The sequence below is a fragment of the Mixophyes fleayi genome, chromosome 4, assembly GCF_038048845.1.
Source record: "Mixophyes fleayi isolate aMixFle1 chromosome 4, aMixFle1.hap1, whole genome shotgun sequence".
In the NCBI taxonomy this organism is placed as follows: Eukaryota; Metazoa; Chordata; class Amphibia; order Anura; family Limnodynastidae; genus Mixophyes; species Mixophyes fleayi.
Genome location: NC_134405.1, coordinates 213,901,703 through 213,920,528, shown reverse-complemented (window position 1 = coordinate 213,920,528; position 18,826 = coordinate 213,901,703). Strand labels below are relative to the sequence as shown.

The window sequence follows — 18,826 nt, the reverse complement described above, 5'->3', positions numbered from 1 at the left end:
TAAACATCGGACATTACACCAATGCAACAAATATATTATCACTAATATATTAAAATGATGATGATCCATTAAAATGATAATTTATAAAAAATACTATGGACATTGTACTTGCAAAAACAAACGGGTCTCAGTTGCTAAGGCCAAGCAATGCCCTTACTAAAGTGTCTATTTATATCACAGATGTTATTTTAATACAGACATATATAAACATTCTTTCTAGATATGTTGGGACAACTCTGCTGAGGCAATCCATAACTGGATCCGAGGTCATGATAAAGTGCCTGGAGCTTGGACAGTTATAAATGATCAGGTGTGTAAAAAGACCTTTAATCATATCTTATTATTCAGCAAGGGAGCCGGTGTCTTATTAATTGTGTTTAAATATGTTCGACCAGATGGTGACATTGTATGGATCATCTTTACTGGAGGGTGTGGTCCCTGCAGGTGAGCCGTTACATATTGATGGAGCCTCAAAGCCAGGACTTGTCACAAAAAATGGACTAGTTCTCTTTGGTAAAGATGGGAAAATGGTGAGTTATTATTTCTTTTTCACATTAAGCAATAGATTGGAAGCCTGCAATAAATTGTACTTTACATTTTCATAGCTAAGGTAGTACAGTCATTGCATTGACTAATGTAAGTGTATATGTTCGAGAGATTCCCCAGGTACAACCCACTTCCTGGAAATAGAAAACAGTGATGAGTTCCACAGCATACTGCAGGTATATGGGCCAGTGCAAGCACTACTTGACAATTAAAATATAATTAATGGTCGCATGAAAAGCACTTACATTTATGATGATTTCTATTGTTAGCCACTTATGCTATATACATTGCCTTTCAAGCTTATGGACAAATGTTATGCGGTTTCTAAAAACATTTTGGGGTAAATGTATCAAACTGCGAGTTTACGACAGGAGTGAAAAGTGGAGATGTTGCCTATAGCAACCAATCAGCTTCTAACTATCATTTTGTAGAATATAGTACATACATAATTACTGGAATCTGATTGGTTGGCAACACCTCCACTTTTCAAAACCACCCGAAACTTGCAGCTTGATAAATTTACCCCCTTGTGTTATCTTTGTTGGAGAATATAAAGACGGTAATCTTCAGGGGAAATAAACACCCTTTTGGGCACTAAAAATCTGTAGCTTTAGGGGTGTATAGATATATTTTATTATGAAAATAATAATATAGAGGTATGAAGGGGATAATCTGCTTCAGCTACTTTCAACCATTATGGATTCTCTAGAGGACAAATAGTCCAAGGAGGAACATTAAAGATCTGGATTCCTGAAGCTCCCAATGAAATGAAAAACATGTTCTATAGTATGAGGTATTACTCATAAATGATCAAAATGTTTTTTTGCGTTACAGTTAATAGTCAGAAATCTTCAGTTTGAAGATGGAAAAATGATCCCTGCATCAAATTACTTTTCAGTGGGCGATGTGACGACCTTGGAGCTAACAGAGGAGGAAAGGGCCATGGAATCTCAGATCAGGGTAAGATGTTATTTAGCTTTTAACAGAATTATTTTTTATTAGGGTATTTAAATGATAAGGGAAAAGGAGGGGAATGGGGAGGAGTACATAGTGGGGAGCAAACATAACATAAAATACAACAAAATATGAAATTACATTGGTACATAAAAGATAATAAGCGCAGCTCTTCAGACAGGTAAATAGACTAGAACCAAACATAATTTAACTTTCAATGAGTTTTATAAAACAAGAATATGAAAATGATTTTCAGTGATTTCTCTATTGAAAAGAAACAATAATTATTTTATATTGATATTGCATTTCTCTATTCACACAAGAGGCTTTTATATTTTACTCATCTAGGACATTTGGAAGGGGATTCTAAGCAATGTTGCTGCGGTTGAAGATACCACAGATTTTTTTAAATCTGGGGCAGCGTCTATGGATGTTGTCAGGTCAGTAATAAGGAAATTTAAGAGGTTTGGTGTAACTTTGTCTATGTCCTAGAGCAGAGCTACTCGTGTGTCATGATCACGATTTTAATGTGTACACATATGTTGATTCCTAACAGTTTTATTAAAATCATAATTCAAAAGAAACAGTAAACTACTGGAACAGAAATAAACTGTTATATAAAAGCAGATTTGAAGAAAGTGATAAATCTCTAGTTTACTGCGCTTAGTTCCCTGAAACATATATTACAAGATTTATACATAATGAAACGTGTTCAGGATAATGCATACTTACCAACTCTCCCGGAATGTCCGGGAGACTCCCGAAATTCGAGTTGGTCTCACGGACTCCCTGGAGAGCTGGTGATTCTCCCGCATCTGGCCCATCTGCCCACTTCAATAAAATTACAGCCGGAGAGTACGGGCGGAGGTGGCGGGGCTGTGCGATTCTCATCATTTTGGCCCTGCCCCCAGTGATGTAATGCTTGTTTGGGGTCTTTTTACACTGTAAAAACACCCAAAACAGGCATTACATTACCGGGGGGCGGGGCCAAAATCAGGCGAATCTTGAAGCCCTGCCCCCTCTGCCCATACATCCCTCCTGCCCATCAGGATCTCCCAGACCCGGCCAACATAAGGTTGGCAAGTATGGGATAATGTCAGAAATGTGCATAATGTTGAAACCATCCAAGTAAACATTTATTTCAGTATAATCCGAAACTAGACGTTTCAGATTATTTTAAATGTGGTTACAGGAGATCTGCAGTGGTGACGAATGGTAGGGCTGGGGCTGTTGGCGCAGTGTGATAGGGGCATATTCAATTGTCCGTGTTACTCGCAAAAGTAGCACAGCGTTAAAAGTATTACGGTAATTCTAAGCCGGATTTCAGCTCGTAGCTCCCTGAGCTGCGAGCTGATAGCCGGCGTTAAAGGTACCATTATAACGGTAATTATTATTGCGAGTAACGCGGACAATTGAATATGGGGCATATTCAATTCTTGGCGTTACTGCCAAAAGTAACGTGCTGCGCGCACTATTACCGTCACTACAGTAATAGTGCGCGTAAATACTGTTATTACGGTACATTTCTCGCTGGATTTCAGCTTGCGTCTCAGGGAGCTGCGAGCTGAAATCCGGCTTACTATTACCGTAATACCGGTAATAGTCTTTCCGCGGCGGAAACCGCAGAGAATTGAATATGCCCCTTAGAGTCTTAACTCCTAATATACTCATTTATTTTTTCCATTTGTCGCTATTTAGGGAAACCTAGTTATAATCAAAAGCGTAAACATTCATGGACAGTGTTGCCTTGAATAATAACTAAACGCTAAATGAGGCCTCTTTCACTCTCAATGATGTATTTTCACAGGTTGGTTGAGGAGATGAAACAGAAATGCAGTGGGATAGAGTTACAGAATGAAGATGTATACATGGCCACCACATTTCAAGACTTTATACAGATGGTTGTGAGGAAATTCAGGGGAGAGGATAAAGAAGAATTGGTTATAGATTATGTAAGTTTGAAATCAATTTGTAGAAACTAAATATAGATATGTGGTCATCTGAGCTTATAACTAACCAGTTTATCCTAGTGTGTTTCCTACTATAAAACATACTTGCCAACTCTCCCGGAATGTCCGGGAGACTCACGCATTTTGCGAGAGTCTCCCGGACTCCCGGGCGAGTGTGGCAATCTCCCGGATCTGCCCACTTTACTAGGAAGTGCCCCATCTCCACCGCAGCCTCCCGGAAAAGAAGAATATCAAGTTGGTAAGTATGCTATACAACCTGTACAGGGACCCCCGTTACTTTACAAGTCAGATGTCTTTTCCTCATGGTCAAAAATTGCAGAAGTCTCTTCTGAAATGGTTACTCTACATATTGTTCACAGCTCTTTGGGGTCTTCCCAGACACTGTTAAAAGTTATTCATTAATAAAGGATAATGTATTTTTTAAACAGACTTTGTCAGGGAACATTCATTAATTGACCATTAATACGTAAAATCTGTAGGCGGAATTAAATCACATATGTAAAAATTTACAGTAAATTAACCTTCTTTGCAGGGCTCTTCCAGGTGAAACCATTACGTATACAATACATACTACATATCACAGATAGCAATAGCAACAGCACCACTGCCATGCTTTGGAAGGATGTAGTTAAAAGCAAATTTATTTGTGTATTTATATACTTTTTTATATAAGCAGATTGTACCGTTTAATTTTTATTTATTGAAGCAATATTATTTAATTGGGGATCCTGACCAGAAGTGTCTATAAGGCAGGAGAGGGTAGGAGACGGTTATAGCAGGAGTCAGGGAGAAATCTGATAGCATAAAGCCCAGTCATTCGTGTCATGCTCTTAGCATGAGCAGAACAGCAAATAGTTCTTTGGCGGCAGCAAACATTTTTTCACTGGAAAGTGAAACATGAGAACGTGAGATTTAAGACAAATCATATGACCAGTGAAGCAAGCAAGTATTGCAGTCACAAATGTATATGTATGATAATACATTCTTGTTTTTGTTTACTTTCAGTAATTATCATTTTATTATAGGTATCATTAAATGTAAACAATATGACTGTGAAGATGCCATACCAGTGTTTTATAAATGGGCAGTTTTTGGACTCTGACAGTGGGAAAACATATGACACCATTAATCCAACAGATGGATCAGTGAGTATGGTTGTTTTTGTCTTTTTACATATACATTTAGTTAATGCCCACTTTATCAGTGCATTCACGTACATAAAATAAATATTGTGCAATTTTTATTTCACTGGTACTTTGTGCATTGTTTACTGTTATGTTATCATCATCATCATTTATTTATATAGCGCCACTAATTCCGCAGCGCTGTACAGAGAACTCATTCACATCAGTCCCTGCCCCATTGGAGCTTACAGTCTAAATTCCCTACTATAGACACACACTCACACAAAGACAGAGAGGGAGACAGACAGACAGAGAGAGAGAGACTAGGGTAAATTTTGATTGCAGCCAATTAACCTACCAGTATGTTTTTGGAGTGTGGGAGGAAACCGGAGCACCCGGAGGAAACCCACGCAAACACAGGGAGAACATACAAACTCCACACACAGATAAGGTCATGGTCGGGAATCGAACTCATGACCCCAGTGCTGTGAGGCAGAAGTGCTAACCACTAGGTTTTATGGTTTTATGGGACACTACAATTTTCTTTATGTATCTTCTTAAATTGTACTTTTTATGCAGTTGACTTATTTTTTGTATTTTTTTCTTCTTGGGTGGCATACTAAACTCCCCCCAATTTCCCATGACTTATTCACATTATCTTACTGTAAAATACATGGGATCAGAATCATCATCATCATTTATTTATATAGCACCAGCAAATTCCGTAGCACTTTACAATTGGGAACAAACATTTATAAGACAATACTGGGTAATACATACAGACAGAGAGGTAAGAGGGCCCTGCTCGCATGCTTACAATCTATCTAATGAATAGGGAGGGCAGGTGTAGTGCTTGACTATTCCTGCTAGGTGCCATTTTTATATTCCAGCGGCATTGTGGATCCCCGACCCAGCATGCCCCACTTCCTTTCCCAGGTCCTCCCTCTGTTCGCACATTGAACGCCACTCTAAAGCTTATTGTTCCACAATGACCACTGTAATTACGCTATAATATAATATAAGTAAGCGACAGGGTATATTTTAACAGCCCTAAAGTGAGACAGTGCTGTAAGAAACAAAAGACTGAAAATTAAATCAGAAATGTAAAAGCAACACAAGGATTATTTCAGTAAATGTAAAGTTTAGCTCAAATAAACGTGTGTGTGTGTGTGTGTGTGTGTGTGTGTATATATATATATATATATATATATATATATATATATATATATATATATATATATATGCATATATATATATATATATATATATATATATATATATATATATATATATATATATATATATATAGTAAAACAGAACTTAGACCTTTGTTGAGTTGTAAAAGTTATGTTCTTTAATTATTTTGGTGATAGTGTCCCATTAAAGTGACATAACAGTTTATTATAATTTATTCATTCTAAAAAAAAAGATGTAGCTTTGATATTGAACCGTTTATCCTGATATGAAAGTGATAATAATAATGTCTATCATATTTAAGTCTACCAACAATTTTTTTTTTTTAAAACATTTCATAAGGAATCATAAAATAAAATTCAAAGGATCATACAATGAAATACTCAGATTTGCCCTAGAAAACATTTGGAATTTTAATATAATAAAAACTAATAAATAAACAGTTAATGTAATAATATTTGCTCCCAGGTAATATGCAAAGTCTCCTATTGCTCTGTAGCAGACGTGGATAAAGCCGTGGCATCAGCAAAAGATGCCTTTGAAAATGGGGAGTGGGGAAAAATGAATGCACGAGATAGAGGGAGAGTACTGTACAGGTATGTATGTGCTAGAATGTCTAAAGCTTTCTACACTACTTTTGTTTTCATCTTTTTCCTGTAATGTTTTAACTATTAAAAAATTGAGAGCCAAGTTGTAACCATGACACACACACACACACACACACACACACACACACACACACACACACCTATGACTTTAGTATTTCAAGACCATCCGTTGAAATGCAGAAAATTTGTTTGCAACTACCATATATTGTTTTGTAATAGAATATTTACATTCTTGATCCCTTATTGAAATGTGTTCACTAAATCGTATCTCCCAACATTTAAAACAAAAAAGTGAGAAAAGATAAACCGTAATCTGCACAAGACCCATTCATTATCCACCCAAACACACTTCTCATTTTGCAGAAGTTTGATGGAACATCCATCATGCATTTGGGAACCAAAAATTAATTAGAACTTTGCCACCAAAAGTATAACTTTTAGTAGGTATGCAGTAAATTATTAATACGCATGTTTACTGCATATATTGACTTGAGGGTTTTATTTCCATGTAAGACTTTCAGATCTTATGGAACAACATCAAGAAGAGCTGGCCACTATTGAAGCATTAGACTCAGGAGCAGTGTACACATTGGCTTTGAAGACCCATGTTGGGATGTCTGTGCAGACCTTCAGGTACTTCGCCGGATGGTGCGACAAAATTCAGGCAAGAGAATATTTACTTGGGGGTGGGGAGTGGGGGTGCTCTCTCCAGTTCAGTTGTTGATCTCTTACACTAAAATCATCTTGCTGTGTTTCCTTTTTAACTGATCCTCTTTTTGGTTTGTTGTTTCATTGTAATGTCTGACACCAGATTTCCAGATAAAAAGATGGAACTATGTCTGATCTTCATCTATAGCAGTCCCTATCTCCAATAGAGCAATATGTGCTCACAAGGACTCAGTTGCCACCAAATCTAGTGTGCAATAATATCTATAATATAAATGTCTAGTGGCGTGTGTTAGTCTGTCTTTGTGTGTGTGGAAAAAATAAAACCAAGCTGCAGCGCCACCTGCTGGGCGGAGTTATACACTGACCTACTAAATTCTTAGTGTGTGTGGAAAAAAAAATTCAGAAAGGGCTGAAATTTGGTATACTAAGATGTTTTTAATTTGTTATAAAGATTAAAAAAAATATATATATATATTTCTTGAAGGAGAAGTGACAGTTGGGAGTGGTTGGTGGTTGCCGGGGGTGACAGTGGGGAGTGGTTGGTGGTTGAGGCCTGGGCTATGGCCCAAATGCATGACAAGAACCTTTTTAACACCTTAAGTAGCTTGATTTGACTAGAATGCATGAGTATCATGCACGGGTTAACTTGTAGGTTTATATTTAGGGGTGATGCATACAAACAGAAAAGTAGAAACTAGATCCATATGCAGAAATCAGGTAAAAAAAAACAACAAATGATCCAATAGTATAAATGGCAACAATAAAAAGAATCCAAAAATCGGGGGCCAGTGACTAACAGAATCATCGGGGTCACAAACTCTGGTCAGTGTGAGCGGCAGACAAGAAATACAACAAGTAGGCTCATCAATGAGCAGTCTTCAAATGGAAACAGAGCACAATGCTTAGGTAGCAAATAGTATATCAGGCAATGATTCAATGGTGCAGATTGCTTTATAAACCAGTGTATCAATCAGCACAGATAGTTATGCCAAGCTCCTGAGTAACACTGAAGTCAGAGAGATGCAATGAAACAACCAAAATATAAACCGTTTAAACCATACTTACCTACTTTCTTCAGCTCCCTTCCGGGAGCCAGCCAGTGGAGGGGGGCGTGAAGGGGCGGGGTGGCCGAAATCGCGTCATTTCGGCCCCGCCCCCTGTGACGTCATGACGCAAATTGCGTCATTTGACAGCGGGGGCGGGGCCAAACGCCGCGATTCACCGGGAATCGCGGCGTTTGGGATCTAATTCTGCCCACTTCACTAGGAAGTGGGGCACTTCCTAGTGAAGTGGGCAGAATTCGGGAGATTGCCACACTCGCCCGGGAGTCCGGGAGACTCTCACAAAATGCGGGAGTCTCCCGGACATTCCGGGAGAGTTGGCAAGTATGGTTTAAACAGCCCGATTGTCAGCATGCATTGGAAAATCTGAGTCTACCACTGTTTCTTTTCCAGCCTTTGTTCACAACCGTGATAGTCATATACACATACATATGCACATATATATAATTCCCAAAGCATTGGGGAAGGCTAGGCAGCTTCTAAGGAGCTCCGAAAAATAAATTAATAACTGCATGTCAAACACTCTTGCATTTGACATGTGGATTCACTGACGTATTAGTATTTTTACTACGTTTGTACTAGTGTTTTTTAATGTCAAAAAATGCCAATGGGTATAAGGCTTTTGCTTGCTGAGGAGAAGATAAAGAGCTCTCAAGCTGCCTCCAAAGATCCCATTGCAACTTGAATTAATACTATCAGGTGTTTGTCATATAGGTGCATCTTTCTTGTAGCAAAAATGAAGTGTGTATTTTATAGTTTGTAAAGCATCTAAAAAGGAGTAGTTGCTAATTGCACTTCGTAAGATCTTTAGTGAATAGAAGTTGAACATATTTTTTTCCTGATTATCTCTATATAAACATATATTAAACCATTACCCGCTATGCCAAATGCCATAGTTTTTGTTCCTAAAGCATGGAAAACTGGTTAAATCATTTAAGCAGGGAGCTTTATTGTATCTGACATGTTTGCCGCCAAAACTGATATAACTGCATAGTATCTGCTCACTCGTATACATTTGCAGAAAGGTAGTTACATAGTGAGCGACATATAAGCTACATAATAAAGTACAATACTTTAAACACCTTTGCATACATTATAACATTGTATATATATTATAAATAGTTGATCCATAATTATGCTTATTTTTATTAGGGTTCTACAATTCCAATAAACCAAGCTCGCCCCAATCGCAACTTAACATATACGAAGAAGGAGCCACTTGGGTAAGTGTGTGGTGCTCTGCTATTGAATATATACTCACTGTTTGTTATTGTTAAGGTATCCTGGAACAAAATAAAATATGGAAACTGTTTCACATACCTTTCATTGTGTCCCGGGGTATTCTTGACTTATTATTTATTAAATCAAAAGGAAGAACAGAATTTTGGTGTAAAAAGAGTACATTTCTGCTTTTCACTATTAAACTAAGTAACTTACAACTATTGACAGATTTTATTTGCAAACTGTATATAAATATGTGACAATCTGGGTATCAGGTACAGGAATGTAGAAGACTGGGACAGCGTCTTAGATACACAAAAACAAATAGTGTACGTATGAGGGCACCTGTAAGTTCTCAATAGGACTCGTATATGACTTGGGTTACCTGCAAACCAATTTCACCAATTTGAGAGAAACAGAAGAGATGTTGCTCCTGTTTGGATAAAAAATACTTTATGGAGTTGTGTAGATGTCCTACAAACCACTTAGGTTTACGGAGGGGCAGACATTTGCACCAGCCAATGGGAGGAGTTGGGCAGGATGAAGGTTTTCCTTGCAAGTTTTATAATCGTTCCTTGCTGTGCGCAGGGAGAAACGGCTATTTCCACTCCATAATAGAACTTGATTTTGGCCCCAGCAAAAATTGTTCTACAATTTTAATAAGACGCATCTTGCACCTTCCAGTTTGGTGGAGAAGCACATTTTTAGGGGCACTTTGCCCAATGTAAAACAAAGTGTCAAACACACAGAAGTGCCAAGTGTAAAAATGGCAGTTCCAATATTCCTTTACTTTTATGACTAATTTAAGCCTTAATTTAGGCTAAACCAAGCAGTAGTTAATATTTCAGTGCCAACAGAATAGGAGTTCTAATAATCCACCTGTCACACACCAGGCAGTCCGGCTGCCTACCCGATGCCCGGCGCACTTACCTGGTCCCCGCTGACAGTTCGCTCTGTCCCCGCCGCCACCATCTTCGTTTGTTTCATCTCCTCTGCTTGTTTCCTATTGGCTGACTCATTTTGGCTCCAAATTCAAAAGTCACCTCCTCCTGGTGTCTGATGCCTGTTGTTGAAGTTGCCTGCTAGGTACTAGAGGTGGCTCCATTGCTAACCTGTTGTCTGCAGAGCTGACCCTCATCCGTGTATCCCGCCACTATCCCAGTGGTAATCCGTTGTCCTCTGATCTGACTCTTCATCATTCCTGCATTACCTGTTATCTGCTGTCGCTGACCTCTCTTGTATATTCCTCCATAGGGTTTTGCCTGGTACTCTCAGTGAGGGCCGCAGCTAAGACCAAACCGCCTTGCGGCGGCCTCTGGCCTTATTTGTGTGGAGTTTGTATGTTCTCCCCGTGTTTGCGTGGGTTTCCTCCGGGTGCTTCAGTTTCCTCCCACACTCCAAAAACATAATAGTAGGTTAATTGGCTGCTATCAAAATTGACCCTAGTCTCTCTCTATGTCTGTCTGTGTATGTATGTTAGGGATTTAGAGTGTAAGCTCCAATGGGGCAGGGACTGATGTGAATGAGTTCTCTGTACAGCGCTGTGGAATCATTGGCGCTATATAAATAAATGGTGATGATGATGATGTACTAATAAAATATGCACACACTGTAACACTAACATCCATAATTCCTGCTTTTATAATGCAGGTGTAAGTGTTATGATGTTAAACTCAACAACAAATATTTGATTTATTACTTCCTTTTAAAAGACAACCTCTGTATCTCCCAAAATAAATAGAACCCCAAACTGCTTGTATGCTCTATAGCTCAGTATCGATTCTGCAAATAAAAGTCTGTGATATTTTTCTCTGGGTTTTACCACTATCTAATGTGAGGTTGTATTCCTGTGTTCTATCCACAGTGTCTGTGCAATTGTTATCCCATGGAACTATCCATTAATGATGCTTGCATGGAAAAGTGCAGCATGCCTAGCTGCAGGAAATACACTAGTTCTGAAACCTGCGCAGGTAAATTATGCTTACCTTATCCTACAACATGTATTCTTTCCAGATTTAGATTAGTGTTTATACTGTAATGAATTAATTTTAGGTTGCGATCTAAAACAACTCTCAAGAGAGAATGCACAAATTACAGTTGGTTAACCTATTCCTGGGCAAGTTATTTACACCTAAAAAGTGCAAAAGATAAAAAAAATTAACAATTATTAATAACCATGTAATTGCGATAAAAAGTTTGATCTTTGGAGTGGGAAATAGTAAAAACAAAGTGCTAGATCAACTGATATTATTAAATATAAGTATTTCACAAAGACCATGGGCTAGATTTACTAAAGGGCGGTTTGGTGAAACCATCAGTTTTCGGCGACTTACTAAAGCCCAAAACGCCATTAAAATGTCCAGAATTTACATTTTATAAAACCACCACCTTTCAAATCACCATCCTGATTTTAACAATGATGAACATACAAACCACCGGATTTACTAAGCAGGGTTTGCAAAACCGCTGCCAAACGGCCAAAATAAAAGAGGTGGTTGCAATAGGTGAGATTGCTCAAACTGCATGTTTGTGCTATCTTGCCATTCAGAACAAGAGGAAGCACAATTGACATTTAAATTATTGGGATGATCGTTATTTGTTGATTAAGGGGCAAAATTAATTTAAAATTAACTAATGGAGGAAAAATTTAGTTTTTTTTTATTTTAAGAGGACACTGTTATTGCATTATATTATTGGGGAAATGTGAATATTTAGTAATATTAACTGATTGTTAATGGTGGATATAATTTTTTATGTACACAATTTGCCATTACATAGTGTCCGAATAATATATAACTATTCAATAATTTTGCCCCCTTAATATAATGAAAATTAAAATTTGGCCCCATAAGTTAATTTTAAAATGACATCATGTTTGAGCTATCAAGCCATTTAGAGGTAGGTATTAAAACTGTCCTTTCCTGTCTTTTGGATGGCGGTTTTGATGGTGGTTATAGCCAAAGTGCCGGCGGTTTAGCTGTTTTCAATGCGCCACATATCGCCAGCTATCTTACAGCAGTCTTAAACCGCCCTATATTAAATGCGTCGGTTTGGACCACTAAACTGCCGGCGATTTGTGGCAGTTTAAAACCGCCACCAAACTCGCATCTTAGTAAACCTAGCCACAAGCAATTAAAAGAAATTTAGTGAATTAGAATTTGGCAAAAGAAAAGTATATAGTACGTACTCCCAGCAAGTTCATATTAAAAGCAGAGTTCTCATTGCAAAATCTGACAAATAAGAAATAACGTGTAAACCCTTAAAAGAGGTTTTACTTCTATGCCGTTATTTATTAACTGTAATTTTTATAGCATTTAACAGTGAATATTTAATTATTCACAGTCCCTGTCCCAGTGGAATTTAGAATATATATCATCCCCAATTGTAAAGCACTACAGAGTATAAAGGCGGTATATAAATAATAAATAATAATAACACATAATTTTCCCCAACAATATGGATACACTTTTGGGCTCATTTGGTCAGAAGGCAATTAACCTATTAATATGTGTTTGAAGTGTGAGAAAGACCAGAGCACCCGGAGGAAACCCACGTAGACTTGTGGAGAACATACAGACTCCACACAGATAAGGCCCTGGTTGGAATCGATCTCATGACCTCAGTGCTGTGAGGCAACAGTGCTTACCACTGTGCCACCATGACCAGTTTCACACATGGACATTTGTCCTTTTTTATTCTTTGTTTACATCAGTTTCTTTCATAAATAAAATCATAATAAACAATGTTAAATAAGTGACAGGTTTGTTCATATTTTTTTTTTTTTAAAGAGTAGTAGGGAACGGGCAGAAAGGTGGGAGATGGGGGAGGGGTTGAGATCAGGTGCATAACAGGCATAATCAATACGTCTTTCCCTCATATACCAAGGGGCCCATATGTCATTACATTTATATTGGTTATCATGCAGGTAATAATATGTGATACATTCCATGCTGAGAATGTGTCAAATAAAGTTCTTAAAAACTCTAGTGGTACGGGGGTCAGGGTTTTTACAGTTATTAGCAATCAGGGATTTAGCAGTTGCAAGGATGTGGGAGATCATATTCTGGGAGTTCCCATCTTGTGGGCGGCAGGAGAGGAGAAAGGTCCATGGGTCTATGGGGATTGGTTGATCAGACAGTGAGATAAGAATAGGTAATAATTTGTCCCAGAAGGGACAATATGGGGGAAAGTCCACTATACATGGAAAAGTGTTCTTATGTGGTCACTACTCCGCCACCATCCCGGGTTGGAGTTAGGGAACATTTTAGAGAGTTTGTTTGGGGTATAATACCATTTATAGTATAACCTGTACTCTGTTTTCTAAATTTGTGTTGAAATGGGACTAGTGGCAATTCCTTTTTTCATTACTTCCAGACAAGATTCATCCGAAGGGGGTCCCAGATCCCTTTCTCACTCCCTTTCGTGACGGCCCTGAGAGCCAAGAATACTAGTAATTAGCAAGTTGTAAATTAAAGATATCATGTTTTTGCAAATTGGTGACTGTAAACATAATATTTATAAGCAGAAGTGATAAATATTTTAATTTGTGTTTTTTCCACTTGAGATTAAGGGCTAGATTTACTAAACTGCGGGTTAGAAAAAGTGGAGATGTTGCCTATAGCAACCAATCAGATTCTATTTATCATTTATTTAGTACATTTTACAAAATGACAGCTACAATCTGATTGGTTGCTATAGGCAACATCTCCACTTTTTCAAACCCGCAGTTTAGTAAATATACCCCTAAAATGTGATTGGTTCATTTCCTTCATTAGCGGCAGGACAGGTAACAGCTTGAACTCAGACTTTGACATTTGTCTTTTGTGACTTTAGTTTTTACCACCTATTCTATTGCAATGGATTGTTGTTATTTTTTTCATACATGAATTACTAATAAATACATTTAGCCTAGAATAGTTGAGTTAGAAACAAAACTGGAGAAATGGGAGCAGACAATTGTCACCTAGGTGAAATGAGTCCTGTTGGTAGCTCACTGGGGCTAGTATACTTTTTCCTAGTTGAGTAAAACTACAATGTGGTAGAGTGTGTGACATTATTACTTTTATGTTTCAGGTTACTCCACTTACAGCTTTAAAATTTGCAGAACTTGCAGCTAAAGCAGGTGTACCGAAAGGTGTTATCAATATCCTGCCTGGTTCAGGTAACACTTATGTATATTTACTGGTTTACCATCTATAAATAAGTACAATATGCTTATGTTCAAATATGACAATTTTAAAGATGATGGGAGACATGATTTCCTATGTTGGGGAAGTGGTTGGAGATCTGAAGTATCTGTTTTATATGTTCTTATATTTTGGCCTGCGCTGGTCAATCTATTGTATATCAAGGTAAAAGTACATTGCTTATTGAAAGGTGTCAATCGCTGGTGCCTCAGCATTTATTACAACTCCGTATCGTACAAGCATTGTTTCAAAATCTGAGGTTTATCCATATGAAACAGCTGTTGGATGCTTTGTGCCTGGTGAACCTGTTTACTCAGTGTAACGGATTACTGGATACACTACTAACCTTGATGAGCGCTGGCTTACATGAGGCGCGAAGTCTAACGATCTCCCCGGTATTCACCAAGAACCGCCGCAAGGCGGGATGGGCTTTGCTGCCAGGAGTCTCAGGTCGCGGTCCTCAGGTTTGCCTCAAGATGTAGTACAGCGGAATAGGAGCAGGATGAGAATAGTCGGACAGGCCGGGTTGGTACACAGGTAGGCAATGCAGACAGATACGGGAGACAATCTCGGAGTCAATCAAACCGGGTCGGTACACGGGTCACCAGAACAGATGCGAAGTCAGCTAGCCAGGTCGGTACACAGAGATGGCAGATAAACGTGTAGAGGAAGGAGCGTCAGACAATCCGGGTCAGGAGCACAGGCAATCAGGAAGGTCAGCAAGCCAGGTCGGTACACAGGGGTAACAGAGTCCAGAAGGGTTAGCAAGCCGGGTCGGTACACAGGAGATCAATACACACAAGGAGCTGAGACCAGGAGGACACAGGAATCAGGAGCCAGGAACAGGTAAGTTGCTCTGACACTTCTAGAGTGTCAGAGCGCTGTTTAAATAGGAAGTCCCGATTTGAATTCCCCGCCCAGGTCTGGCGGTCATGTGACCGCCAAACCTGAAAGTGCGGCTTCCGGGTCCGACGGAGCGGCGGGGGAGCGGAGGAAAGGTAAGTATCATTACACTCAGAGTGATTTTACACATTTAAATATAACATTATTTATGGAACTGACTATTATACTTTTTTACTCTTCACCATACCAGCTGATCAGACTGTGAATTCGAATAACAGTGTATGAATATTGCACATTAAATATGTCAATAAGACCCAATAAGACACAATTCAAAAAATGTAGCCCCAAAGTTCTGACATTTTAAGTAACGTTTTGTATTTTAACATTATTTTCCATAACATAGAAACAACCATAGGGATACAGGCTAGGATATTGACTTATAAGCTAGTAGAATATTTTATGATATTCTAATTATTTTATCCTTTCAATAGTAAAACAATACTTTAAATTAAAAAATAAAAGTCTGTCTAGCTTGGGCAGACATATAATATCACATTGCCAAAGAAAAGAGCTAAAGGCTAATTCTATAATACAAAAATGGTTTTGACACTTCTGAGTCCACATTGATATTAAGAAATGTAAAACAAAATGATAGATGTTCAAAGAGAGCAATCAAGTGGCAAAGTAGTGTTATGTAGGTGTATAACCTGTTTTCTCTGTTTTCACTGCTGGAATGATCTAAGATTTTAAAACCTGATCAAACAGTATGAAAATCCACATTAGAGATGAAAGAAAGGAAAACACTTAAATATTAAGTTAGTTTTCTATTATATTGTAAATTAACTATTTAAATGTAATTGACAATAGGTTTCATTTAAATAATTGAAGGTTTCCAAAAGAGCTTAATGGCAATGTTACATAATTGTTATATTAAGTATTTATGTTCATTTTTTATTTAAAAGTGCATTGTCTTTCTAGAAAAGAATTTCCATTTGTTCTCTTGTGGAAATTTTTAATAATAAATAGATGCAAAGAAAAACCCCCAACAAAAAACAATATTATTTATGTTATGCCATTGGGGTGTTATGTTTTTACCTGGCATCACTTAGGTGCCGTTACAGGTTCTGTATTCTAACCAGGGTGTTATTGTATATTTGGACATATAGTTGCTGACTATTGCTTTGCTCCTGATAATTGTTCCTTGCCACCTGCATTGACATATGTCCTGTTTATCCATCTAGACCAGGCCTGTCCAACCTGCGGCCCTCCAGATGTTGTGAAACTACAAGTCCCAGCATGCCCTTCCAGCTATCAACAGATTGTCTATTGGCAAAGCATGCTGGGGCTTGTAGTTTCACAACACCTGGAGGGCTGCAGGTTGGACAGGCCTGATCTAGACTACCTCTGCTAGTTTTGTACAGCTAGTTTTGTACAGTGACTTGACTTGGCTGATTACTCTTGTTGTTGTGTTGCTTACTTAGCCATACTGGTCATTGACTATAGTTGTGTGCACAAGACCTTGTGTCACCTTGGAGAACCCATTAAATTCTGTAGCGAAGGCAACTGCTAAAAGTTTAGACTCTGGCTATAGTGTCTGACCTGCTAGTGTCACTAGTGGACATTACATAGATTTCCAAAAAACGAATATAGTATCCCTTTTTCACAAACAACAAAGAGGGATTCATGGATTAAATGGCTTTAGTCTTAGTGACTTAAATAGCAAAGGATATTATGTTTTTTCCATCTCAAATCATTGGTCATGCTCTTGTATTTAAATTCACTACTTTGTAAAGATTTTAGTAACTATATAGTAGATTGCATGACAATCAATCACACCTATGAAGCTTTAGGCATCTGTGTGATGACAAATCCTTAGCAATGCAAAATAGAGAAGCTATATCCCCTAAACAGCTCATCCACATCCAACACAAGCCACATCTTCAGGTTTTGTATCCTGGAAAATAAATCCAGTGAGTTTGAATGGAAGATAACTGAGGATAAATAAATAGCCTAGCCCTCAACTAATAAAGGAATTTATTAGTTGAGGGGATATAGAAGTTTAAGGTTAGTAGAAACATTATAATATATGTTGTTCTTCTAAATCCATAAAGATGCAAATCATTGCTTTTCAGGTTTAAGTTTTTCTTTTTGGCTCCTATAGGAGGTCTAGTTGGACAGCGATTGTCTGAACATCCAGATATACGCAAGCTTGGTTTTACTGGATCTACACCAATTGGAAAGCAGATCATGAAGAGGTATTATTATAAATTCAATGTGTAATGGTGCATGGTTCTGTATGGTATAGTAGATGGTTGAAACGGTTTTGCATTACATGCCTTGATGTTATTTGAGTTATACTAATGTATTGTTTATCCTGTTTAAAGTATTTAATGTTAACAATATTTCTATAGTTGGTAGAGGTTTGCTGGGTTACATACTCTGGAGAGAGCAACATAAAGGTGCATAGATGAGAAACAACAGCTTTAAAGGTCAATGCCAGCTGCTAAAGGGTTTAGCCTTACAATTTGTTTATTGTTCCAGTGAAGGATATGTTGATTGGAAATGGTAGTGTAGAAACATGTTGGAATTAGTGGTATGTGTTGTATAAGTACTCCATGCACGCTACATCCTAGAATGAATGAATTTATGATATTAGGTGGAAGGTGTAGTATTTGTTATTGAATGCCATTACAACATTTCATGAGAGCATAACAGGTGCTCAAACTTCTAGGTAGACTACATAGAGTGGCCTACATGATATTCTGTTGACTCATTGATGTTACATGTGTCTTTTGAATAGTATGTAGTGCTTTGCCACTCTAAGTCATGTAGAAGGTATTTGTTAATTGTATTGGTCCTCATTGGTAGGTGTAAAAGGCAGGCTCATAGCTAGATAAATATGCTAATGACCATTTAATAATTTAATAAGTAATCTCATTAACTATTCACAGAGGTAGTTTCCAGTTTACCCAGAATACACAGCTCTTTTTCTGCTTTGAGACACTTGTTGCATAGGTGGTACAATACATTATCAAGTTTCCATTTCCTCAAACTCTCTACATGTTTTGTATATGTTGTCACGAGATCAGTGTACAGACAGCATATCACGTGGTAGATGGGCCGCACAGCGGCCATAAAAAGTCACAGCAGTCCAGTGTTATAGTATAATTATCCTCAGCTAAAGAGGAAAAACAAAATAAAACAACAAAATAAATCCAGGCCTGTCTGACTATAACTAATACATTTGACAATCTAAATGTTAAAGGACCTATTGTCCAGTTGACAAACAACCAGCAGTAGGGAAGTTTTGTTCACTTATGAACAAATAGCCGTTTTCTCTCTCTTTATGGAGAGTGACTGAGCAAAAGGACACCCATTTAAACTACATCTTGCAGGAGCAACTATTAATCACACTGCTGTCTGACTAGCAGGTTGAAAGGCCTGAAATGG

At 37.9% G+C, this 18,826-nt stretch overlaps 1 protein-coding gene across 1 annotated transcript in view; it reads left to right on the top strand.

The window, feature by feature from the left end:
• Nucleotides 1–18,826, top strand: part of ALDH1L2 (aldehyde dehydrogenase 1 family member L2) — a 56,760-nt gene that overhangs the window by 24,621 nt on the left and 13,313 nt on the right. The window contains exons 6-17 of the mRNA XM_075209315.1: nt 221–310; nt 396–530; nt 1,381–1,506; nt 1,849–1,940; nt 3,308–3,452; nt 4,496–4,615; nt 6,257–6,384; nt 6,910–7,060; nt 9,279–9,349; nt 11,212–11,317; nt 14,421–14,508; nt 17,538–17,631. Coding sequence (XP_075065416.1) covers nt 221–310; nt 396–530; nt 1,381–1,506; nt 1,849–1,940; nt 3,308–3,452; nt 4,496–4,615; nt 6,257–6,384; nt 6,910–7,060; nt 9,279–9,349; nt 11,212–11,317; nt 14,421–14,508; nt 17,538–17,631 — 1,346 coding nt within the window. The remainder of the gene's footprint in view (nt 1–220; nt 311–395; nt 531–1,380; nt 1,507–1,848; nt 1,941–3,307; nt 3,453–4,495; nt 4,616–6,256; nt 6,385–6,909; nt 7,061–9,278; nt 9,350–11,211; nt 11,318–14,420; nt 14,509–17,537; nt 17,632–18,826) is intronic.